Raw genomic sequence first — 21,512 nt, 5'->3', positions numbered from 1 at the left:
GCCCCACTGTGTGCCAATCCTGCAGTCTCCTGGGATACGTGATGTAAGTATCCCAAGAGGTTGCAGGACCAGGTACACATCATTCTGGCCTAGACCAGAATGACAGCAGGGGCAGGGCTAAAAATTAAAACTTAAAAAAAGAAGAAAAAAAAAAGAGAAAATATTTTAGCTATTCTGCTTGAAAAAGAAGGAGTGTTTAAAGCAGAAATAGCTCCCTTTTGGGAGCCAAGTTCCTCTTTAACTTGAGCTCCATGTGAAGACTACCATAAAACATGTGCCCAGGAAATGCTCCCTCAAAAAACACCAGATTTCCCAATGCTTTCTCCCCTTAAACGTGCTGCATGTACAGAAAAAAAAAAACAAAAAAAAAAAAAAAACACACGATTTGAATTGACATGCCATAAATGCTTGTGCACTCCTCTGACATTGCAGCACAATATATTTTCAGCTCTGAATGTATAAGCACATGTGACATGTGTCAACTATTCCTACTTCATTTTTAAAATCACATTGAACACAGATGGTCTCCCAATCACACTCTGTATCATCTCTATAATCCCTCCTTGTATACAGGCAGAGACCACAGGATTTCCGGTAAAAATCAACAGGTTTTTTTTGCACTTAACATATACAACACACTTTCAATTGTATATTAAGCAATCCAAAAGAGGGCAAATAATAAAAAGGTAATGTAAGAGTTTATATACAGTTTATAGCAGAACCCTGGGGAAGGAACTTACAATAATGTGCAAGTATATACAGAGCACATGCACATTACCCTTTGGGTTTGTTCCAATCCCCCAAATGCAGCTCTGTGCTCTCTTGCCATTTCACAGATGTAATTTTCTTAGAGACTTCACCCATTCAAGAAATCTTTCACTTTAAGGCTGGCCAGTCAAACATTCATAAGACCTATTCAATGGATTTCTATGTAGACCAGCATAACCTATTTTTCCTCAAAACACGTATTAAATGTCAAATACTTGAGATAAAATTAAGCACCACTTACCTAGCGTTATCTACCACCTTTCTTCCCCATCTATAAGCCCAGCTAGCCAGTGCAGCCCAAGACTTGGCCACTTCAGGTGCTTGCACAGATGACAAGTGGTACAGCTGGCCCAGAATGAAGTCAGGCTCACCTACTCCAATGTTCACTAATGTAAACAAAACAGTACACAATCATATGTAAAGTAAATTACCTGAAATATCTAGATCAAAAAAGTAAATTATATAAACCTTTATAATAAAAAACAAAAAAAACAAAAAAAACAATGATTTCACAACCGTGTTACCTGTAGATTCGCTTTCAATACGTAGATACTCCTCATCCACAGCATTTACAGGTGGCAGATCAATTAATGTGTGTACATTTTTTCCCAGTGTAGAAAGGCTGGAGAGGTTTGATTGCTGGCGCACCCTGTATACTTGTTTCATCTGGCCGGATATTTCCTTCCAATCAGCTTGGATCCATTTTGCCAGTGTTAGGATAGATTTGGCCACAGAATACTCTGCTTTTGCATTCTTGCAGAAGGTGATAGCACAAGAACTTAGCATTTCCAGGGCATGAGCAGACTGACCTGTATAGACACACATGAAAATCACTAATTCCTTCAATGTACTCTACAGTCTGAAAAACTTCAACACCAACTCCAAACAATATATTTTTGCTTTGGGTAAAGTTAGAAAGAATTAGAGCCTCTGATTCTATTGATGTTTGTGCGCCTATTGAGGATATTTGCCTCACATTCAGCAAGGACAGAACTGAAGGTGAATCTCTCCAACAGACAAAAAAAAAAAAAAAAAAAAGAAAAGAAAAGAAAAGAAAAGAAAAGAAAAAAAACTTTAAGTCCTACAACATACCATCATTTTGCATTACGATTATAAACACGAAGGGGTGGGACTTGTGTCCCTCAATGGACTCCACTAAAATAATTTTATAGCGAGGGCAACACACACGCCTATTGGACATTGTGATTTTTGCACACTGGGAATCATTCTATTTTGGGACTGTATTAGCCTTTTTTTGCACTGGTCACTTTATATGCATGATTTTTTTTGTTTTATTGTAATTGTGTGGTTTACGCATCCGGAAAGTATTCACAGCGCTTCACTTTTTCCACATTTTATGTTACAGCCTTATTCCAAAATAGATTACATTCAATATTTTCCTCAAAATTCAACAAACAATATCCCATAATGACAACGTGAAAGACGTTTGTTTGAAATCTTTGGAAATTTATTAAGAAAAAAAAAAAAAAAAAAATCACAGCCTTTGCCATGACTCAAAATTGAGCTCAGGTGCATCCTGTTTCCACTGATCCATCCGTGAGATGTTTCAATTTATCCGTGCTAAATTCAGTTGATTGGACATGATTTGGAAAGGCGCACACCTGTCTGTATAAAGTCCCACAGTTAACAGTGCATGTCAGAGCACAAACCAAGTCCAAGGAATTGTCTGTAGACCTCGGAGACAGGATTGTATTAGGGCACAGATCTTGGGAAGGGTACAGAAAAATTTCTGCAGCATTGAAGGTCCCAATGATCACAGTGGCCTTCATCATCCATAAATAGAAGTTTGGAAGCACCAGGACTCTTCCTAGAGCAGGCCACATGGCCAAACTGAGCGATCGGGGGAGAAGGGCCTTAGTCAGAGAGGTTGACCAAGAACCCGATGGTCACTCTGACAGAGCTCCAGCGTTTCTCTGTGGAGGGAGAACTTTCCAGAGAAACAACCATCTCTGCAGCACTCCACCAATCAGGCCTGTATGGTAGGGGGGCCAGATGGAAGCCACTCAGTAAAAAGGCACATGACAGCCCGCTTGGAGTTTGCCAAGAAGGCACGTGAAGGACTCTGACCATGAGAAACAAAATTCTCTGGTCTGATGAAACAAAGATTGAACTATTTGGCCTGAATGGCAAGCGTCCATGTCTAGAGGAAAACAGGCACCGCTCATCGCCTAGCCAATACCATCCTACATTGAAGCATGGTGGTGGCAGCATCATGCTGTGGGGACGTTTTTCAGCGGCAGGAACAGGGAGACTAGTCAGGATCGAGGGAAAGATGAATGCAGCAACGTACAGAGACATCCTTGATGAACACCTGCTCCTGAGCGCTCTGAACCTCAGACTGGGGTGGAGGTTCATCTTCCAACAGGACAATGACCCTAGGCACACAGCCAAGACGACAAAGGAGTGGCTATGGGACACCTCTGAACGTTCTTGAGTGGCCCAGCAAGAGCCCAGACTTGAACCCGATTAAACATCTCTGGAGAGATGTGAAAATGGCTGAGCACCAACGCTCCCCATCTAACCTGATGGAGCTTGAGAGGTCCTGCAAAGAAGAATGGGAGAAACTGCCCAGAAATAGGTGTGCCAAGCTTGTAGCATCATTGTCAAAAAGACTTGAGGCTGTGATTGGTGCCAAAGGTGCGTCAACAAAGTATTAAGCAAAGGCTGTGAATACTCATTTAAACGTGATTTTTTTTTCATTTTTTATTTTTAATAAATTTGCAAAGATTTCAAACAAATATCTTTCACGTCGTCATTAAAGGGTATTGTTTTTAGAATTTTGAGGAAAATAATGAATCTAATCCATTTTGAAATAAGGCTATAACATAACAAAATGTGGAAAAAGCGAAACGCTGTCAATACTTTCCGGATGCACTGTATTTAACTAACAGGGGGTTGGTGATAGCACTATCTTTTCATATTTATTCAGTCGGGATAACAGAATTTGAAATGCCCCTCTTAAAATGTGGATTTTGGACAGCCAGGCTGCCAAAGCCGGTGATCAAGAAGCAGGACGAAAGATCAATCCTTGTAATAGCAGATCTTGGTGATCCCAGAGACCACGTAGGGTTAGCTAAAAGATGAATGAGGCTGGTGTACCTCACACTCTGAGGCAGTCCCAGACTGAGGCTGTCCAGAGCTGCAGTGCATCTGGAAAGCATTCAGAGCGCTTCACTTTTTCCACATTTTATGTTACAGCCTTATTCCAAAATGGATTAAATTTGTTATTTTCCTGAAAATTTTACAAACAATACCCCATGACGACAACATTAAAGAAGATTGTACATAAGTATTCACAGCCTTTGCTCAATACTTTGTTGAAGCACCTTTGGCACCAATTATAGCCTCAAGTCTTTGAGTACGATGCTACAAGCTTGGCCCACCTATTTTTGGGCAGTTTCTCCCATTCTTTTTTGCAGGACCTCTCAAGCTCCATCAGGTTGGATGGGGAGCGTTGGTGCACAGCCAATTTTCAGATATATCCAGAGATGTTCAATTGGATTCAAGTCTGGGCTCTGGCTGGGCCACTCAAGGACATTCGCAGAGCTCTCCCGTAACCGCTCCTTTGTCATCTTGGCTGTGCGCCTAGGGTCGTTGTCCTGCTGGAAGATGAACCTTCACCCCAGTCTGAGGTCCAAAGCGCTCTGGAGCAGGTGTTAATCAAGGATGTCTCTGTGCATTCATCTTTCCCTCGATCCTGACTAGTCTCCCAGTTCCTGCCACTGAAAAACATCCCCACAGCATGATGCTGCCACCACCATGCTTCAATGTAGGGATGGTATTGGCCAGGTGACGAGATGTGCCCATTTTCCTCCAGACATGAACGCTTGCTATTCAGGCCAAGGAGTTCAATCTTTGTTTCATCAGACCAGAGAATTTTGTTACTCATGGTCAGAGTCCTTCAGGTGCCTTTTGGCAAACTTCAGGTGGGCTGTCATGTTGCTTTTACTGAATGGCTTCCATCTGGCCCCCCTACCATACAGGCCTGATTGGTGGAGTGCTACAGAGATGCTTGTTTTTCTGGAAAATTCTCCTTCCACAGAGAAACGCTGGAGCTCTGTCAGAATGACCATCGGGTTCTTGGCCACCTCTCTAAGGCCCTTCTACCCTGATCGCTCAGTTTGGCCACATGGCCTGCTCTAGGAAGAGCCCTGGTGGTTCCAAACTTCTTCCATTGACGGATTATAAAGGCCACTGGGCTCATTGGGACCTTCAATGCTGCAGAAATTTTTCTGTACCCTTCCCCAGATCTGTGTCCTGATATAATACTGTCTCCGAGGTCTACAGACAATTGCTTGGACTTCATGGCTTGGTTTGTGCTCTGACATGCACTGTTAACTGTGGGACTTTATACAGACAGGGGTGCGCCTTTCCAAATCACGTTCAATCAACTGAATTTACCACAGGTGGACTCCAATCAAGTCGTAGAAACATCTCAAAGATGGATCAGTGGAAAGGAGTAGCCCATTTATTGACAAAATCCTGTGCAAAGTGAAAGAACCCTGGGAACCTGTTCAGGAGTGAAACGGTTCAAGGTCTATGAGAACCGAGAGCCCAGACACTTTGGCAGAGGAAGAAACAGCGAAATCCTTTAATTGCAATTGGAAAATAAACCGTTTTCTTGGATTTTGGATTCTCTGCAGGATCACCAAGAGAATAGGAAAGGTTACGCATCTGGAGTCCAAATCTGCTGGGGAATGTGGCAGTGGGTTTGTTTAAATTGCTTGTGAACAAGAGTCTCATAATCTTGCAGAACAGTACAGAAATCACTCTCCGCTGACACAACCAACTCTGCAAGGGAGTTCCACGACCTTCGTACTTTAACAGTAAAGAACCCCTGTGAGAAACACCAAAAGCACAATCTTTTCCTGTACCAAGCTCCACTTTACACATAGTACAGTTAGGGTCCTGCGTACGTGGCTGGCAAATAGTCGTAGGGCAACTGCTCTTTCGTTTAGGGCCAGACATTGTCAAATACAAAAAGATCACTTCCCCAGAAATACCCACAAACCAGCTTAGCTAGATATGAGTCCAGGCAAACCCTCAGAGGGGTCTTCAGGAATGGACCATGGCCCTGGACTTTGCTGCATCAAGCGCCAAGGTGAGATCTAGTGCCCAAAGCACACATTACAGGCCAACCCCACAAAATTTGGATACAGTTACCAAATTCTGCTTGCGAGTCACTGATGTAGGAATCGGCTAGTGAGCCACGAAGGCAGTAAGAAGTCAGATCTTGACAAAGTGTCAGTCAAAAGAGGTAATTAAAGCTGGTGAAAATAGAATAGCAGAAGGTGTCCATCACCTAAGGACAACACAAAAAACTGGAGCCTAACGGAGTGGGCAGGGAAACATGGGGAACCTATGGGGCAGACCTAGTGAAGCTTTTGCCAGTGTCCAAGCACCTGAACATAGTGGCATTAAACCCATGGACTATGAATCGGTTCCTGTATCCTATATGGTACAATTATTATTATACAGTACACACCAACAGTTTAAGCAGCGCTTTACAATATAAAAGGGAAACAGTACAGTTACAATAAAATACAAGAGGGTTAAGAAGGCCCTGCTCATAAGAGCTTACGATCTAATAGGGTGGGGCAAGTGGTACAAAAGGTTATAACTGTGGGGGATGAGCTGATGGAAGTGATAAAAGATTAGTAGTGATAGGCTTCCCTGAACAGATGAGTTTTCAGGGAAACCCTAAAGGCAGCCAGAGTAGGAGATACCTGGACAGATTAACCACTTTAAGACCGGGCCTCTTTTTCAGACTCGGTGTTTACAAGTTAAAAACACTTTTTTTGCTAGAAAATTACTTAGAACCCCCAAACATTATACATTTTTTTTCTAACACCCTAGAGAATAAAATGGTGGTCATTGCAATACTTTTTGTCACACCGTATTTGCGCAGCGGTCTTACAAGCGCACTTATTTTTGGAAAAAATTAACTTTTTTTAATTAAAAAAAAAAAAAAAAAATAAGACAACAGTAGTCAGCCCAATTTTTTTTTAATATTGTGAAAGATAATGTTACGCCAAGTAAATTGATACCCAACATGTCACGCTTCAAAATTGCGCCTGCTCTTGGAATGGCGTCAAACTTTTACCCTTAAAAATCTCCATAGTCGACATTTAAAAAATTCTACAGGTTGCATGTTTTGAGTTAGAGGAGGTCTAGGGCTAGAATTATTGCTCCCGCTCTAACGATCACGGCGATACCTCACATGTGTGGTTTGACCACCGTTTTCATATGCGGGCACTACTCACGAATGTGATTGCTTCTGTGTGCGAGCTCGTCGGGACGGAGCGCTTTAAAAAAAATTTTCTTTATTTATTTTTACACTGTTTAAAAAAAAAATAAAAATTTGGGTCACTTTTTATTCCTATTACAAGGAATGTAAACATCCCTTATAATAGAAAAAAGCATGACAGGTCCTCTTAAATATGAGATCTGGGGTCAAAAAGACCTCAGATCTCATATTTAGACTAAAATGCAAGAAAAAAAAAAAAAAATTGTCATTTGAAAAAAAATGACAACAGAAAAATGTGCCTTTAAGACGTTTTGACGTCGCTTCCGCCCTGCTATGGTATGGAGATAGGTGGGGGCCATCTTAGCCTCCCTCGTCTCCATAGCCAGCCACGATCGCCTCCGCCGACGGCTCCGGTAAGCAAATCCGCCGCAGAGACCACCATTATCATTAACCGAACCGCCGCCTGAAGAGATGGATACCTCGGTTGTGGCAGCAGCTGCTGCCATTACTGAGATATTCCTCTTCAAAGTCAGGACGTATATAGTCGTGTGGCGGTCGGTAAGTGGTTAAGGTAGAGAGTTCCAGAGGATGGGAGAGGCTCTGGAGACATGGGAGGAGGAGACCAGGGAGCTTGAGAGCAGGGGGTCTTGAGAGGAGCAGAGTGGACGGTTTGGGTGATATTTGGAGACAAGTTTGGTGATGTAGCTCGGGGCAGAGTTGTGAATGGCTTTGTATGTTGTTAATACTTTGAATTTGGTTCGCTAGGCAAACGGAAGCTAGTGTAGGGGTAGCAGAGACTGAGCGGTTGGTAACGTAGAAGAGTCTGGCAGCAGAACTCATGATAGGCTGAAGAGGGGATAGCCCATTTAGATGTAGGCCTATGAGAAGGCAGTTGCAATAGTCAAGGCGAGAGATAACAAGGGATTGAATGAGTAGCTTGGTGGTCTTATTAGTTAAAAAGGGGCACATTTTAGAGATGTTACGGAGGTGAAGTCTACAAGCTTTTGATAACTATTGGATTTTGGGCTGAAAGGACAGGTCAGAGTCTAGGTTTACACCTATTACCCTGGCGTGAGGGGAGGGATTGATGGCATTATTGATTTTGATGGAAAAGTCACGGAGGGGGGCACAGGTGGGAGAATATCAGCTCGGTTTTAGAGAGATTTAGTTTAAGGAAGTGGTGCGACATCCATGCTGACAATAAAGGTAATGGGTTAGTCTTTCACATAAAAGAGCTGAAGGAAAGAGGTCAACCCTCCTTGGACACTAGCAAAAAACAGGCATTCTGGTAGTAGAAGGAGTTATCCATGTAGGCAGCAGTAATAGTAACATTTAATGGGCAAAGCAAGAAAAATATTTTTTAGTAAAACAAGAAAACATCTGATGAACAATGTTTGGTCCAGGGCTTCCTGAACCGGTGACAAACGGAGAAACAAATGCTTACAGTGTTCACCAGCTTCATAAAAGCTGATTTCCATGTTTCATTTAATGTTAGTTTTTTTGGACCAAGCTGGTCCAAACTATTTTCTTTGCTAATAGTTGTAGCGGCTGTATACACCATATGTAGCCTCAGCTGCAAACAGTACACAACTCTGTTCTAGCAGTGGGACTAGAAATTCCCACCCCACTCCCAGAACAAAACTGAGTCACATCGAGCTGTGCTCAGCCTCTCTCGTGGACCTTTGCATTCTATGAATGAATACAAAGCTTCCTCTGATGGGTCGAGGCAGAGATGGTATCCTCAGCCAATCAGAGTGCAGCGCGAACGCTATCTGCTGGGTGGACGTCCCTGGACGTCCAGCTGTTTACTTCCGCGATGCGCGCTCCCGCGGGCGCGCATCGCGGAAGTTCTGTGCTGGCCGTGTCCCTCGGACACAGCCAGTCACAGATCGCCGTAAACGGCCAATGACAGCGGCCGTTTACAGTGCGATCGGCGGTGCCAATGAGAGAGGATCTCATATGTAAACATATGAGATCATCTCTCATCGCCGGCTCTCCCTCCTCACACAGAGACAGCGTGTGAGGAGGGAGAGCGAACCGCTGCAGCGGTGAGTGGGGGAAAAAAAAAAAAAAAAAAAAACTGAAAAAAAGTCGTCAGTGTCTCCTGTCATCCCTCCCCACTGTCTGTCGCCAGTGCCATCCGTCCCCACAGCCATCCCTCCCCAGTGCCATCCGTCCCAACTGCCATCCCTCCCCAGTGCCACCCGTCCCTACTGTCATCCCTCCCCAGTGCCATCTGTCCACAGTGCCATCCCTCCCCACTGCCATCTGTCCACAGTGCCATCCCTCCCCACTGTCATCCCTCCCCAGTGCCATCCCTCCCCAGTGTCATCTGTCCACAGTGCCATCCCTCCCCACTGTCATCCCTCCCCAGTGCCATCTGTCCACAGTGCCATCCCTCCCCACTGTCATCCCTCCCCAGTGCCATCCCTCCCCACTGTCATCCCTCCCCAGTGCCATCCCTCCCCAGTGCCATCTGTCCACAGTGCCATCCCTCCCCAGTGCCATCCCTCCCCAGTGCCACGTATCAGTGGCATCTGTCATCAGTGTCACGTGTCATCAGTGCCACGTATTAGTGCCATCTGTCATGAGTGCCATCTGTCATCAGTGCCACGTATTAGTGCCATCTGTCATCACTGCCACGTGTCATTAGTGCCACATATTAGTGCCATCTGTCATCAGTGTCAAGTGTCATTAGTGCCACATATTAGTGTCATCAGTGTCAAGTGTCATCAGTGCCACGTATTAGTGCCAAATGTCATCAGTGCCACGTATTAGTGCCATCTGTCATCAGTGTCATCAGTGCCACATATTAGTGCCATCTGTCATCAATGCCACGTCAGTGTCATCAGTGCCACGTATCAGTGCCATCTGTCATCAGTGCCACGTCAGTGTCATCAGTGCCACGTATCAGTGCCATCTGTCATCAGTGCCACGTCAGTGTCATCAGTGCCACGTATCAGTGCCATCTGTCATCAGTGTCACATGTCATTGTCCTGGTACTCCAGGGCCTTCAAAAGTGTAATACGTAGTCAACAAGTTAGATGTGTAATTTATGCTCCTAGAACACCTGATGGCGCTCCCTGCATGTTGGGCCTCTGTATGTGGCCAGGCTGTGAAAAAGTCCCACACATGTGGTATCGTAATACTCAGGAGGAGTAGCAGAATGTATTTTGGGGTGTTATTTGTGGTATATACATGTCATGTGAGAGAAATAACCTATTACAATGACAATTTTGTGGGGAAAAAAAAAAAATCTTCATTTTGCAAAGAATTGTGGGAAAAAAATGACAACATCAAAAACCTCACCATGCATCTTACTAAATACCTTGGATTGTCTACTTTCAAAAAAGGGGTCATTTGAGGGGTATTTGTACTTTCCTGACTTGTTCGGATTGCAAGAAATGAGATCAGTCCACCAGTACATCAGGTGTGATCAATTTCTTATGATTTGCACCATAACCTGTAGACTCTCTAACTTTCACAAAGACCAAATAATATCCACTAATTTGGGTTATTTTTACCAAAGATATGTAGCAGTATAAATTGTGGCCAAAATTTATAAAGAAAAATTAATAATTTGCAAAATTTTATCACAGAAACTAAGAAAAATGCGTTTTTTTTCAAAATTTTCGGTCTTTTTTTATTTATAGCGCAAAAAATAAAAAACCCAGAGATGATCAAATACCACCAAAAGAAAGCTCTATTTGCAAGAAAAAAAAGGACAAAAAAATCATTTGGGTACCGTATTTCATGACTGAGTAATTGTCATTCAAAGTGTGAGAGCACTGAAAGCTGAAAATTGGTCTGGGCAGGAGGGGGGTTTAAGTGCCCAGTAAGCAAGTGGTTAAAAAGATGGGTGTGTGTCAACTAGTAATTTAAAGCAGCTGATCGGTAAGGGTGAAGTGGTATTACATCAAAAATAAAAGCTAAGTCACACTGACCTGCAGCATACAGTAGCTTGGCTTTTTCAATATCAAGTTCCGGTCCCCACTTCTCGTCCATCTGCCCGTGGATTGAAAGTTTCTTGAAATGAGTCACTAATTCCTGAGCATTGCTCAATTGTCCTAAATGGATTTCACTGCACTGGGCAAGCAATCGTGCAGCAAGAGTGACATTTCCATGTTTTCTGGCACATTTGGCAGCTGTTAATCCCAATTCCATCAAATGACTTTTTATGGGCACCGTTGGTTCTGAAAATCATTTTTAGAAGATTACACTTGATAAAATTATATACATGTCATTATAGATCCCTATTTGAGACAAGAAAAATTCAGAAAAATGTATGGTTTCCTTCCTGTTAAACATGGCAATATGACAGTAAATACACGCTCGCTTAATGCTTTGCAACATGAACTTGTAGCATTACCGTATTGGGTTCAATTTGGTACAGAAAGTGTATTATATAAGTCCTTCTCATTTTTGTGTCAGATTCCTGCATGCACATTGATTTCTGTTCACAGCATAAATATTGATAGACTATGTGGATTTTGCTAAAATTGTGAATGCACTGTATAAATTACATGGATTGCTCTCACGAACGGGGAATGACCTGAATGGCATGCGCCTTGTCTAATGTACAGTGCTGAAGTTGTTTCCTTTGACATACTCGTTTAGTCATTTGGTGGAACTGCAGTTACAATTTTTCTTCTTTTGCAATAAGTACATAGAGGGCATAATATAATTTCCATAACCTTTTTTTTTTACTTGGATAAACACATACACTGTTCTGTTAGGGCCCATTTACCTTTTACTAATACAATGAACAGATTCTATAACAGATTCAGAGATGAATATTCCTACTGTCACTTGTAACCAATTGACTTGTATGGCCTGATGGTCATTTATTTGGTAATTGTAAATTACTTGTTACAGTCTTGGAAAACTTGTTTGTATTGGTTTGTCTGTCCGTTTTGAGGTTCAATCTAAGTTTATTGATAATTTTTTTATATAGATTTGTAATGCAGAAGTAATATACACATATAAAAAAAATGAATTCTCAAAACAATAAGCACTGCAATATAAATATGTACTTGATATTCTACATGCAACTGAAATCGTTACACCTGTATAATAACGATTAGTGCTACTATTAGAGGGAATGGACCATTACAGAAGAATATCTATTACCGAGGAAAGTGAACCAAACAGCATTCAATGCTTGCCTTAAGGGGGAAAGCCACAATACTTTAATCTTTAGCATCCATAATCTAACCCAAAAAGAATGTACATGACAAGAAAAAAAAAAAAAAAAAAAAAAAGAAAGAAAAAAAAAGACAGAAAGAAAAATAGACAAATATAATAAAAAGTAGCCAGGAGTGGACTACCAGACGCTGCCTCACCCAACACAATCTTGGACCAAATTCAGGTCCTACAGTTGTCCAGCAGGAAAATTTTGCATTTCTGATGACCCCCTGAACAGCTTCCAAGAGCCATATTTGTTGACATGGTTTATGAGTTTCCAATTTATATGTCAAAGGGAACTCTATCCTCACAATGTAATCCAGCTCTACAACCCACTCTATTAAAGGGGGAACATGTGCCGTTCGCCAATGGCACAGTATAACCGGTCTCGCTGCTGTCAACCAATGTCTATGGAGGCCTTTTTCGATACATTTGAAAGACCCTGTTTAAATGGCTAACAAAGTAATTTGTGGCGTGTTAGAAACCGTAGTAAAAAACGCAAAATCAAATCCCAAAAGTCGTAGATAGGTGGGCATTCCCACCAGATATGCAAGAGGAAGCCCCTGGCAGAAAGACAGGGCCAACACATATCCAAGGTGTCTGTATTTATCCGATTAACATCGAATAATGATACCAACAGGATAGAAAATTTGTCTCGTGCGCCTTGGTCAGCATCGACAGACTGTGGGTAAGGGTAAACAATTTTACCAATTCCTATGCTGTAAATTGTGTCTTCAAATCTAATGTCCATATGATTGTGTATTCTGGAAAATCCAGATGAAGTTTCATAAGGAGGACCTTATCTACCACTGAAAGGACATGATTAGGTGTAGAGTCTTGCAAAGAAGAGACTCGAGTATCTGGTACCCTAGCAAATAATTCTATTGAAGAAAAAGAGGAAAGGAATGACAGTAATTGCTGATATTCCAAACAATGCTTAATTGAGTGCTGCTGTATAGAAATACGATTTGAGAAAGGTGGAAGAGTTCCTTAGTAGAGAATTTGGGATTTGACACTGACTCCTTATTCCAAAGCAAAAAGCATGTCCGAGCCACTGCAGGAAGAAACTGTGGATTCACGAACATGGCAGTCATCGGACCCACTTTGAGAGAATCCCAATCATAATTGCAATCTATCCCAAACACATAATAGATGAGACGTAAGGAAGGGTAAAGAAGATGGGGTGACCACGAAAAGAAGTCTATCCAAGGGAGATGCCTGAAGATCATAAGGAGCAATCGATTGTTCTATAAAAACCTATTGCTTGGCATGGGAGTGGTGAAAACAATTCACCAGCCTAGTTAAGACTGCTGCAGCATGGTAATAAAGGCCGGTGCACCTACACCTCCCTTTGTTTTAGGGAGAGAAGAGTTATTCTATGTAATCTCGGTCTATTACCTTCCCAAATAAACCACGTAAAAGTAGATTGTAGAGTAACAAAAAAGAGCGGGGAACCACAATACAGTGCCTTGAAAAATTATTCATACCCCTTGAAATATTTTACTGTCATGTTACAACCAAAAACGTAAATATATTTTATTGGGATTATATGTGATAGACCAACACAAAGTGGTACATAATTGTGAAGTGGAAGGAAAATGATAAATGGTTTTACATTTTTTTTTTACAAATAATTACAAATTTTACAAATAATAAAAATGAAGTGTGCTGTGCATTTGTATTCAAACCCCTTTACTCTGATACCCCAAACTAAAATCTAGTGGAACCAATTGCCTTCAGAAGTCACCTAATTAGTAAATAGAATCCACCCGTGTTTAATTTAATCTCAGTATAAATACAGTTGTTCTGTGAAGCCCTCAGAGGTTTGTTAGAGAACCTTAATGAACAAACCGCTTCATGAAGGCCAAGCAACACACCAGACAGGTCAAGCAAAAGTTGTGAAGTTTAAAGCAGGGTTAGGTTATTAAAAAAAATATCCCAAGCTTTGAACATCTCATGGAGCACTGTTCAATCCATCATCCGAAAATGGAAAGAGTATGGCAAACCTACCAAGATATGGCTGTACACCTAAACTGACAGTCCGGGCAAGGAGAGCATTAAATCAGAGAAGCAGCCAAGAGGCCCATGGTAACTCTGGAGGAGCTGCAGAGATCCACAGCTCAGGTGGGAGAATCTGTCCACAGAACTATTAGTTTTGTACTCCACAAATCTGGCCTTTATGGAAGAGTGGCAAGAAGCCATTGTTGAAAGAAAGCCATAAGAAGTCCCGTTTGCAGTTTACGAGAAGCCATGTGGCTGGACAAAGCAAACATGTGGAAGAAGGTGCTCTGGTCAGATGAGACCAAAATTTAACTTTGTGACCTAAAAGCAAAATGCTATGTGTGGCAGAAAACTAACACTGCACATCACACTGAACACCCACCGTGAAACATGGTGGTGGCAGCATCATGTTGTAGAGATGCTTTTCTTCAGCAGGGACAGGGGAAGCTGGTCAGAGTTGATGGGAAGATGTTTGGAGCCAAATACAGGGCAATCTTAGAAGAAAACCTGTTTGAGAGAAGTCAGGGATCCATTGATTCGCATTTTAGCACTAGGTTTTAGAATAGAGTGCTAGGATTTTATTTAACAGAATCGGGCCTAGCCCTAGTTGCATTGTTTGTTAAAGGAAAGGCCAACCAACACAATCAAATTAGGATTTTTTCTACAGCTTACCTGTAAAATCCTCTTCTTGGAGTACATCACAAGACACAGAGCAGCCATAATAACTGGGTAATATGCCACCTATTGGTGAATGGACACTGGTAAATCAATCAAACAAGAAGCCCCCCCTTATATAACCCTCCTACACAGGAAGTACCTCCGTTTTGTAGCAAGCAATAAACTTTCCAGATAAGAGGGGAGGGATCTTTGTGTTCCGTGATGTACTCCAAGAAAAGGATTTTACAGGTAATCTGTAGCAAAAATCCTAATTTCTTTATTGTACATCACAGGACACAGAGCAGCCATAATAACTAACTTGCTTTTGAGGGGTGGTAACCCATTAGGACCAAAGAAACACCATTAGAACAGCAGGATCTATATTGCTGCCTGCAGTACACTGCGTCCAAATGCAACATCCTCTCGAGTCCTAACATTTACTTGATAAAAGCTAGTGAGTGTATGCACTGAAGACCAAGTAGCAGCCTTGCAAATCTGAGCCAGCGATGCTTGATGATGAACTGCCCATGAAGCACTCACTCTTCTGGTAGAGTGTGCCCTTACTGTAAAAGGCAGAGCCTTACCCCTTAAGCCATACGCCTGTACAATCACTTGACGGAAATAGTCGACTTGGATGCTGCCTATCCCCTTCTTGGGACCTTCTAGCAATACAAGCAGAACATCAGTCTTCTGCATCATTGATAAACGGACAGATCCACTGCTAAACATTCAATCTGGATGCCGCCTGCCCTTTCTGGGCTCTTCTGGCTGCACAAATCAGGATTCCTGACCTGTGCCAACAACTCAAGTAGACCCTGAGTGTCTGAACTACCTCTAGAGTAGGTAGTGATCTTTCTCCTGCCGACTGTGGATTAGAAGAAAAATATAAAGCAAGATGCTGTCCTGATTCAAGTGAAAACTATAAACCACTCTAATGCCCCGTACACACGGTCAGATTTTCCGACGGAAAATGTGTGATAGGACCTTGTTGACGGAAATTCCGACCGTGTGTAGGCTCCATCACACATTTTCCATCGGATTTTCCGACACACAAAGTTTGAGAGCAGGATATAAAATTTTCCGACAACAAAATCCGTTGTCAGAAATTCCGATCGTGTGTACACAAATCCAACGGACAAAGTGCCACGCATGCTCAGAATAAATAAAGAGATGAAAGCTATTGGCCACTGCCCCGTTTATAGTCCCGACGTACGTGTTTTACGTCACCGCGTTTAGAACGATCGGATTTTCCGACAACTTTGTGTGACCGTGTGTATGCAAGACAAGTTTGAGCCAACATCCGTCGGAAAAAATCCTAGGATTTTGTTGTCGGAATGTCCGAACAAAGTCCGACCGTGTGTACGGGGCATAAGCAATAGAGATGGATTAGGACGCAACCTCTCTTTACGATGTGCGACCAAGAACGGCTCCTTGCATGAAAGGGCTGCCAGCTCTGACACTCCACTTAGTGAAGCGATAGCAACCAAAGAAGCCATCTTCCGAGATAAGGGACTAACAGTCTCCTAATTGGTGACAAAAATGGCCTCTGCAAAGACAGCCAAGAGCGAATCCCAGTCCCAAGGACACAAGAGTGGCCTGAAATATGGGACCATCTACGCTACACTCTGTATGAAGTATGAATCCAGGAGTGAGAAACAATGGCCTCTGGAAAAAATGGAGAGGGATGAACTCGAACCCTTAATGGTACTTAAGGCCAATCTCCTTTTCCCTACTGATTGGAGAAAGATAAGAAAATTTCCCACTGATATTCCTGTGAGTGCCACTTCCTGGCTTCCCCCAGGAAAAATATATTTCCAAGCCCTATAAATCGAGGACCCCTGAAACCAGCTTCCGGGGCTCAACAGTGTGGAGATACAGGGCTCAAGACCATTAGGTCCTGCTGGACTGGGAATGTTCAGCCTACCAAGCCCTCCTAGGCTAATTCGGCTAACACTATTATCAGTGTTACCACCTCCTGGATTCTTTGCAAAAGACGTGGGAGAAGTTGAAACAGAAGGAAAGCATCAAATAAGGGAGAACTGGTTCCTAAGGTGTTACCAGTTCATCTGCCCATATTGCTGGTGGGACTTTCGTCCCAGACACAACCTGTTCCCACTTGTTGTGGAACTTGGAATCTAGTAGATCCACCTGCAGAGTTCCCCCTGCCATTATACTATACCTGAGTATGTACTAGTGATAGAGACCGCACCTCGTTGTACTGACTCAGACTGAATGTTGTTCACCTTCCTGAGCCGTATAATTCCTGGTGGAAGATATATATGCCTGCAGAAGCATTACCGGATTATATCTACAACTGGTTTGTCCCAACATCCAGAGCAAGGCGTACTGACCAACAATACAAAATATCAATGGGCAGTACTTTCTCCTGTGGAGACCAAGTTCACTGAACTATAGCCTCCTTCAAACCAACTGGAGAAGCTGGCATCGGTGGTTATCTTGCTCATCTCTTCTCCAGATTTTGAACCAGCAATCTTAGCTCTGTTATATCCCAGGAATGCAGCCCTCTGGCAATCCAATGCCGTGAACTTCATGTTCCAGACAGAGAGTATGAACCTCCAAATACCTGAAGTAGGACTGTACGTAGGGAACGTGCCTTGACCTAGATACAACTTCCTCCTGAAGAAATGTATCAAAAGGAAAATCTGGAACAGACTCCTTCCCGAACAAAGATTATTGAGGTAAACAGATTGGCACATCTGCGTTTTCAGCAAGTCCAGTACTGGGAGGGGAGCTTTGTGATCCCTCGGAGCTGTGGCCAGCCCAAAGAGCAGAGTCATAAAAATAAAAAAAATTAAAAAGACGACTTTGCACTGCAATTTGCAAAATCCCTTGATGAGCCTGGAAAAAACAGCACATGAAGATATGCGTTATTGATGACTATAGACCCCGAAATCTACCTATCGCAGAGGTCAACACTAAATGGACAGAACCTGAAACAGAAGGATGTCCAGCGGCTTAAGATCTAAAGCTAGACCTTATGTCCCCATTTGGTTTTGGGACCGCTAATGAACCCATGGGGGGGTCCTGATGATGCAGCGGATGTTTTTGCAAGGCGCTCCGGGAATCCTGAGTATAATCCGTGCATCTAACATTACAGAGCTATAAAAAAAAAAAAAAAAAAAAAAAAAAAAAACTTACCAGCCTGCTCAGCTCAGTCCCCTGCAGTGCCCTGTGCCATTATTTTGGGGCAGTTCTGCCCGTGGACACCCGAGAAACGTTGCCTCCAGACACCCGGGGCCGCCGCCATCTTGCCAGCCTGAGGCCTCCCGGGGAGACTCGATCCCAGCAGTTTCGGAGGTAAGGGGTCATCATCCGTCCCCACTTGCCACCCATCCATCTAGCACAGTCCGGAGGCTGAGCCGAGTCTCGGGGATGTCCGCGGTGGCCGCGGCCTTTTACGGCCTAGTAAGGCCTGTAAATCCCGGCTGATTCCTGAGGCTGTTGTCCTGCAGGAGTGCACCGCGGCTGGTCTGGTCTGACTTTGGAGGCATGGGTCTCCTTTCTGCATCCGCCCTGTTACCCATCCAAATCCCTGCCATGGCCAGAGGTGCTGCCAAACACTGCCTGTCCGAGCTGGAGTATCCTGAGGCCCAGTGTCTCCAATCTGCTGCCTCTGACACACTGCACTGGGCCTTCCCCACACTGGCACTCCCAGCCCCATATCCTTACTACTGTGCCTCTGCCTGTGTGTCTGCTGTGAGAGGGGAGGCTGCTGATGAACATTGACTGCCTGTCCACCTTGTGAAAGCCAGGGACTTGAGGCCTACGGCCAGCTTGGGTCGCATCTAACCATCCACTGGACATCCACCCAGGCACGATCAATCGTCCTCTATATTGGTCTATCTGGGTAAAATACCTAATGTCCTCCTACCCCAAAAAAAGGGAAGAGGTACTCTAAAACCACACTCCGGTATGGCTGCCTCCGCCCGCCTCCCCGCAAAAGGATCCCATACTGATCGGTTGCATTCGGGCCCTGCTGGCGATCTTGAAATGGAGCCTAGAGAGTCTCAGATGGCGGAAGGGCCAGCCTCACCGTTTCCAGGCAGTACAGCCACGATCCTTGCTGCGATCAAGAAGAGTAGGGCCTCACTGCTGGTGCGCATTGACCATCTTGCTGAGGAGTGCAACGTAATAAGGAACGACCTCAACAAAATAAGAGTGAGAATGACCGAAACTGAAACCAGTGTCAGCCACCGAAGATCTTAAGCCACCTATGCCGCCTCCATCGCTGAGTTACAGCGCATAGTACAGTCCCTTCTTGCAAAATCTGACAATGCTGAAAATAGATTGAGGTGCAACAATATCAGAGTCCTGGGTCCACCTGAGAGAGAAGAAGGATCGCCCTGCTGAGTTCGCGGAGGAATTCTTTAAAACTCTCCTGGGCCTTACAGATGTCCCACCAACTTATGTGGTTGAAAGGGCTCACCAGGTGCCCACGGGCCATGCCATCCCAGGGAATCTTCCCCGCCCGTTCCTGGCTCGCTTCCTCAACTATAAGGACAGGATCCTTTCTGAAGCCCGGAAACATCCCACTCTTAGATATGGCAAATCCTCGGTTCTTTTTTTCCCGGACTTTTCAGCTGACTTGCAGAGAAAAAGGAAAACCTTGAATGATGTTCGCAGACGACTCAGAGATAAGAACATTAAATACAGCATGCTTTACCCCAGCCGCCTGTGGGTCCAACACGATGGGGCAATCCGTTTTTTTGACAACCGTGCGGATGCAGACAACTGGTTGACCACCCTACAATAAAGGATTCTTCTTATAATTCTACCTGATGCACGGATCATACATATCCTTGTTCGCTCCATCCTACACAACCTTCGGGAAATACTGGAGCAATCCCAAATGTACTTCTACACGCGACTCACACTTGACCCTCGCGGTTTGTTGTTTTCTGAGAAGAGATAGACCTGGTGCTCTCCATTTTCTTGGAGGTACTCCAATAGCTGGAGGAACTACACCACCGTTCCAGATGGCTCAGTCCTTCTCGCTGTGAGGAGATACACGTCCCCCCACCCTTGCCTACTGTTACAAGTTGAACACGAGCTGGGGTCATCCCAGGAATTCAGCAAAGTTATTGACCCGCTATTCTCCATTCACCTGGAGGGACTTTAAACTATGGCTATTTTAAGTTGAATTCAGGGTATAAAACTGACTGGATATTTTTGTTGGGGTTCCAGCCAGTAAGGGGCTCTGAATAAGTTTTAGGGTCAACTGACCTAATTTTTAGTTGGGTACTCCATGGTTAGTAGGGAGTTTATTTTTTTTGGTTCTCAGCTTTCTACGCTCTGTATCCACTGCACGATTGGTTATTTTCCTATGCTAGAATGGCACTCATTTGCCTCAGATCTGTCCTAATATGCTTTCCCTCTCAGACCTCAAAGGGGATGAAGCCCCTCATCTTGATGTCATCTGGTAATTTTACAATATGTCCAAAATGGCTATGGAACTAAAACGGATATCTTGGAATGTCCAGGTTTAAATAAGATTAAGAGAGCTTTGATGTTGAAATACATAAATCATCACAAACCGCATGTTTTGTTTCTAAAGGAGACGCATCTCCTGGGCAACAAAATTCTTGCCCTCCGTAGGCCCTGGGTGCAGCAGTTGTTTCATGCAACGTACTCTAGTTATGCCAGGGGAGTGGCTATACTACTGGCCAAGTCCCTTGCATATAAGGTTATTCTGTTGATCACTGACCAGGAGGGTCGATATATTTTTCTCTTGCTGGAAATTAAGGCGATGGTATATGCTCTGGTCAATATATATGTTCCTCCTCCTTTCAACCAGCGGGTCTTGTACAAAGTATACGAAAAATTGTCTACACTGCAATTCTCCAGACTCTATATAGCAGGAGACTTCAATTTCACCTTAGACCCATTTTTAGACTCGTCTAATCCTAATAGAGTTTACACACCTGATTTACTCCACTGGGCACAGGTCTTTAACTACACTGAAATTTGGAGATGGAAACACCAAAATAACAGGGCCTACTCCTTTCACTCCACTTCCCACAAAATCGGGTTCCAGGATCGACCTGGTCTTTGCAGTGGTGAGGGAGGTTTCGTACCTGCCTGCGGGCCTCTCTGACCATGACCCTTTGGAAATTAAGCTGATGCCATCGGAGAACAGGGGGGAGAGATGCTGGCGTCTGGCTGCTAAGTGTTTGCAGGACCCTAGGGTTGAGGAGATGGTGTCTCCTAAACTACAACAATACTAGGACCTTAATGAGGGCTCTGCCTCAGCTCATGTGGTCAGGGAGGCTTTTAAGGCCAACACTAGGGGCAAGTACTTCACAGCTATCAAGTCAGTCAGATCTGAAATGTCCTCTCAATTGCAGCAGCTTGAGTCCAGAGAAACGGAGGCTGCCCAAGCTTTCTCCGACTCCTGATAACTTCAGCCAACTGGTCGAGACAAGAAGAGCCTCGTCTCTTCATCTTACTTCAGCCACACATCTAGACCTCAGTTCTCTGGCTGGAAGAATCTGAGTCCAGAGACAAGAATAGCAAGCTTTTGGCAAATCTGGTTGCGGAATCTAAAATGCTAACAGTGGTGTCTGAGATTTGTTGTCCAGATGGCAGTCGTCCCTGATTCTGATCAAATCCTGAA

The 21,512-nt window shown here is 43.7% G+C and overlaps 1 protein-coding gene across 3 annotated transcripts in view; it reads right to left on the bottom strand.

Moving 5' to 3' along the window:
• SMG1 (SMG1 nonsense mediated mRNA decay associated PI3K related kinase) overlaps nucleotides 1-21,512 on the bottom strand; it is a 409,928-nt gene that overhangs the window by 176,850 nt on the left and 211,566 nt on the right. For all 3 annotated transcript variants that reach the window (XM_073591119.1, XM_073591120.1, XM_073591121.1), the window contains exons 30-32: nucleotides 10,981-11,229; nucleotides 1,293-1,577; nucleotides 1,010-1,154 (exon numbers count right to left, since the gene is read on the bottom strand). In XM_073591119.1, the coding sequence (XP_073447220.1) occupies nucleotides 1,010-1,154; nucleotides 1,293-1,577; nucleotides 10,981-11,229 (679 nt within the window). The remainder of the gene's footprint in view (nucleotides 1-1,009; nucleotides 1,155-1,292; nucleotides 1,578-10,980; nucleotides 11,230-21,512) is intronic.

This window comes from Aquarana catesbeiana, linkage group LG06 (genome assembly GCF_042186555.1).
Source record: "Aquarana catesbeiana isolate 2022-GZ linkage group LG06, ASM4218655v1, whole genome shotgun sequence".
Lineage (NCBI taxonomy): Eukaryota > Metazoa > Chordata > Amphibia > Anura > Ranidae > Aquarana > Aquarana catesbeiana.
The sequence above is the reverse complement of the archived record's forward strand: the minus strand, read 5'-3'. Positions and strand labels throughout refer to the sequence as shown.